This window comes from Opisthorchis viverrini, assembly GCF_000715545.1.
Source record: "Opisthorchis viverrini unplaced genomic scaffold opera_v5_1, whole genome shotgun sequence".
Taxonomy (NCBI): domain Eukaryota; kingdom Metazoa; phylum Platyhelminthes; class Trematoda; order Opisthorchiida; family Opisthorchiidae; genus Opisthorchis; species Opisthorchis viverrini.
Window position 1 is genome coordinate 1,379,406 of NW_008751657.1, and position 4,898 is coordinate 1,384,303.

Consider the following 4,898-nt stretch of genomic DNA (forward strand, 5'->3'; position numbering starts at 1 on the left):
GCCAGAATTCCTGAACACCTGACTGACGTTTATTGATACACCATATTGTTGACCATCACCTGCTACATTGTATGCCTCCTTCCTCTGAAACCTGCCACTAATGTATTGGAAAAGTTTCAAGTGTAAATTTCTATAATGGCGGATAAATCTACTATTCACTTAAAAACACTATAAGCTTGAGGGCTGCTTCACGCGAGCCTCAGTAGCACTTGACGTGCTACAGTTGGCTTTTTCGACCCATCTCACAGCCTCCGAAACAGGCTAGAACACTTCGAGTAGGAGTACATCAGCAGACCATAGCTGATTCACTTTTGGAACAAAATCCCAGACGCGGTGCTGCGTGACCCCCCATCACTGACTTCAGCGCCGAAACGGTGGGTTTATCCTCAGTCTTCTCCCTTATCTCTCTACTCGCACCTCATCAATACTCTCACTCATCATAGATCGCCCCGGGCCCTAAACTGCCCCACAAAGTTTCCACGAGTATCCTTAAAACCCACTACCACTAATGTTGAAGTCCCATACATCTCTAGTCGTTCTCAAATGAGCAGCTCGAATCTGTGATCAGAATCAGCAACGTTCCAAGATGACCCTAAGAGCCTTTGGCTTGCTACCAGTACTGTTGAACATATCCTAAATCGTATTTCATTGTCGCAAAGGGCCATATTAGGCACCACTGACCTTGAAAATTGGAACAAATATGAAAGGAGCGCGGGTGTTATCGTCTCTGTTTATCCTCCCACTGATCAGTCCATTGGGTTTTCTGGGGGTTGGGACTGCACAAGAGTCGACTGTGTCGTCGGATTTCTTGGACAATAGTTTTTTCCGTAGACTTCTGAATCATGTTGTTGATCATATTCAAATGGCGAAAATACCTACTTCTCAGTCTGATCCGAGGTGGTTTACCGAGAAGATGAAGCAAAAATATGGATACAGTGGCCGTTCGTTTGTGCTATACGATGTTCTAGGTTTGAACACACAGGTACTAGAAAATCGCGTTCAAGATAAAAAAATTATGTGCTCATTTCAGATTCGTTGGAAGATCCACTATAACATTTCATTACTTTTTGCTCCCTCGGGCTGCGAAGGTGAAAGAAGTGGGCAAAAACGGACTTTAGCCGAATGTGGACTGGGAGAAGGACCGGTAACACAATGTTATTCTTTGTAATAGATAGCTATCGGAAGTCTCTGCTTTGGTTACGCATGATCCTTTGCTACCGATGGATAGCGCTTTCGTTATCGGAGAAGTTCGTGTGGTTCCACAACCCATGGGTTGGGGCGGATTACCACGTCATCCATCTGTAAGTGAAGGAGAAGTTTTCTGCTTTATTCAACCAAATGCTTCTATCACTTCATGACATTAAGGATGAACAATTTGACAACGTTTTTCATCTTTCAGAGTTTGTGTTTGGTTGTCAAAGCCTCATGAATCAATGTGATACAGTCGCTACAGCCCTTAAGTTATTTTGTTTCTCTCGTGTCTCGTGTTAAGGACAAATGCCGGTAATTGATTACTGAGGTATATGTACATAATTGCCATAATATACATTCGGATGCTTCTAAAATAGCCGCTCAAAAGTCACCCGGCAAGTGATTATATGCATCAACTTTCACACGGTCCTGTAACACTTGAACAAACTGGGTCGGGAGGGAGGTTTAGTGGACATTAGTATCCTCACTCGCAAGACAAGGTGTTTGCAAAAACACTGGATAAGTATAGACTACGGATATTAATGACGGAATATTATTGGTAGCCTTATTAGAAGGCAGAAGACCCAATTTTTCGGAAAGGCCGTGTACCTGAACCAGTCAAAAATTACAAGGAAGATCAATCTGCGCAATGAAAAACATCGGTGACAGTGGAATAAAATTTGTTGTTGACATGCAGCACACCAACCAAGCGATCTTCACGCTGCATTGATCATTGCTTGAAGACGAGAGCCTCGCCACCTTTACACAGGTATAGGAACAAGAAGAGTGTTATTGGACCCTGTCTTCATTACCCTCTCCACGTCTTTCTAGTTTCATCTAAAACTCACATTGCGGTAGCTTCAACTTATAGGCATATTGACGCAAGACACATTGATGTGGTTGAGCACTCACTACCGTCCATGTCTACCGCCATGCAATTTCAACGTTCCCCATTTTTTGTACAGTTTGACTTCAAAATACCTTGAAAGAGAAAAACACTAGAGAAAGCTGGCCAATAAGCTACCGGCGCACAGACTTTCCAGCCAGATGCGTTTCTGATTCACCGATAGGTATAAGTGAAGATCATCTTGACGAAAAACCGTACCATTTAGAACCAGTAATTGTGCTGTTTTTGTTGTTTCCATTTATTCACCTACCAAAGCTCCGATTCAGTGAATTATACAGTTCCATGAATGATTGACTATTATTTCGTCACAAAACGTGTATAATGCATTTTTATTCACCAAGGATCCTTATGCACAAACGAAGTGGCTCACTCTATTTGATTTAATCTCAGTAATTGACCATGCATCATGCTGGAATTCACTTGTTAACTTGGATGTTCCTCCCTCTCTGTCAAATTCACCCTTGCTCTTGATTCACTATATTTTAATTACAGCTAAAGGATACCTATTGAAACTATGTTGATTTTAACTTGCCGTCCTCGAAGACCAACTGAAGCGGTTGGCAGATAACAGCAGATATGCACAACGCTGAAAACTACCTATGTGACACTCAAAAACACACATAAACTAATCGGTAGACCCAGAACGGTCACTGGTATAAGACGTAGTCTTTTCTGATGGGTCCAAATCTTGCTGAATAGTGTGCTAACTCTCAGGTCAAACCAATGAAATCTATGATTGGGGGAGCATGAAGGGTCAGGGGCTTACCAAATGGGAAAAATCTGCGCAGCGTTGAATTCGCTAAAGAGGCTTTGAATAGACTGAAAAACATGGCAAAAATACTTTTTGTTAGTGAGCGGGCCAAGAATATTCTTAACATTCAATATAGCAGTCAGTTTCTATTTTTCTGTAAAAAAACTTTCAACATCAGTTTGGCCAACCAATAACTCTGGTACCACGTCTGTGAATCAGACTGCGGTTCCAAAGTTTTTCTACAGCAAAGCGCTGTGAGATAGCTAGACTAAGTGGGCTTCCACTAGTGTTAGTAAAGGATAGTACATGATCATTCAGGTATAGGAACAAGAAGAGTGTTATTGGACCCTGTCTTCATTACCCTCTCCACGTCTTTCTAGTTTCATCTAAAACTCACATTGCGGTAGCTTCAACTTATAGGCATATTGACGCAAGACACATTGATGTGGTTGAGCACTCACTACCGTCCATGTCTACCGCCATGCAATTTCAACGTTCCCCATTTTTTGTACAGTTTGACTTCAAAATACCTTGAAAGAGAAAAACACTAGAGAAAGCTGGCCAATAAGCTACCGGCGCACAGACTTTCCAGCCAGATGCGTTTCTGATTCACCGATAGGTATAAGTGAAGATCATCTTGACGAAAAACCGTACCATTTAGAACCAGTAATTGTGCTGTTTTTGTTGTTTCCATTTATTCACCTACCAAAGCTCCGATTCAGTGAATTATACAGTTCCATGAATGATTGACTATTATTTCGTCACAAAACGTGTATAATGCATTTTTATTCACCAAGGATCCTTATGCACAAACGAAGTGGCTCACTCTATTTGATTTAATCTCAGTAATTGACCATGCATCATGCTGGAATTCACTTGTTAACTTGGATGTTCCTCCCTCTCTGTCAAATTCACCCTTGCTCTTGATTCACTATATTTTAATTACAGCTAAAGGATACCTATTGAAACTATGTTGATTTTAACTTGCCGTCCTCGAAGACCAACTGAAGCGGTTGGCAGATAACAGCAGATATGCACAACGCTGAAAACTACCTATGTGACACTCAAAAACACACATAAACTAATCGGTCGACCCAGAACGGTCACTGGTATAAGACGTAGTCTTTTCTGATGGGTCCAAATCTTGCTGAATAGTGTGCTAACTCTCAGGTCAAACCAATGAAATCTATGATTGGGGGAGCATGAAGGGTCAGGGGCTTACCAAATGGGAAAAATCTGCGCAGCGTTGAATTCGCTAAAGAGGCTTTGAATAGACTGAAAAACATGGCAAAAATGCTTTTTGTTAGTGAGCGGGCCAAGAATATTCTTAACATTCAATATAGCAGTCAGTTTCTATTTTTCTGTAAAAAAACTTTCAACATCAGTTTGGCCAACCAATAACTCTGGTACCACGTCTGTGAATCAGACTGCGGTTCCAAAGTTTTTTCTACAGCAAAGCGCTGTGAGATAGCTAGACTAAGTGGGCTTCCACTAGTGTTAGTAAAGGATAGTACATGATCATTGTATCCTATTTTATTTGAATTGTTTAAACCTACTTTTGAGTAAGAGCACACGTAAAGTTAATCAATATCTCTATTAGGAAATTTACATAAACCGTTTGTCCTAACCAAAGGACTAAAAGTATTATGTCCATTACATTACAACCGCTGGCTCAACTAATGCTGCACTGCATAACTTCAGTAAGTAAGGCGCAAGTCCAAGGACGTCCAGCAGAACCTCTGCTAGGTAAGGGTACAATAAATACGTACTAGGCTACTGGTTTCCGGACTTTTCAGCTCACCCTCCTGAGTGTAGTATGTATGGACTCACTCCATATTTTTTGTAAAACGCGTAACTATTAAAATTGAGATTCTCTAAAACTTTGGAAAACGACTGTGATATAAAGTATATAAAGTATAAAGTAATTAAGTTTCGTACGTATATCGGTACAGCACGTATAGAATTGGCGAATATGTACAGCATATGGAATATTAAAACAAGAGAATAATGAATAGAGCAATGAATAGAGCATCAGTCATGTCATGTTCA

At 40.8% G+C, this 4,898-nt stretch overlaps 1 protein-coding gene across 1 annotated transcript in view; it reads left to right on the plus strand.

The window, feature by feature from the left end:
* Nucleotides 1-687: 687 nt before the first annotated feature.
* Nucleotides 688-4,898, plus strand: part of T265_00017 (hypothetical protein) — a gene marked incomplete at both ends in the record, with an annotated part of 24,805 nt that continues 20,594 nt past the window's right edge. Inside the window, one exon of the mRNA XM_009163674.1 lies at nt 688-1,301. Within this exon, the coding sequence (XP_009161938.1) occupies nt 1,221-1,301 (81 nt within the window). The remainder of the gene's footprint in view (nt 1,302-4,898) is intronic.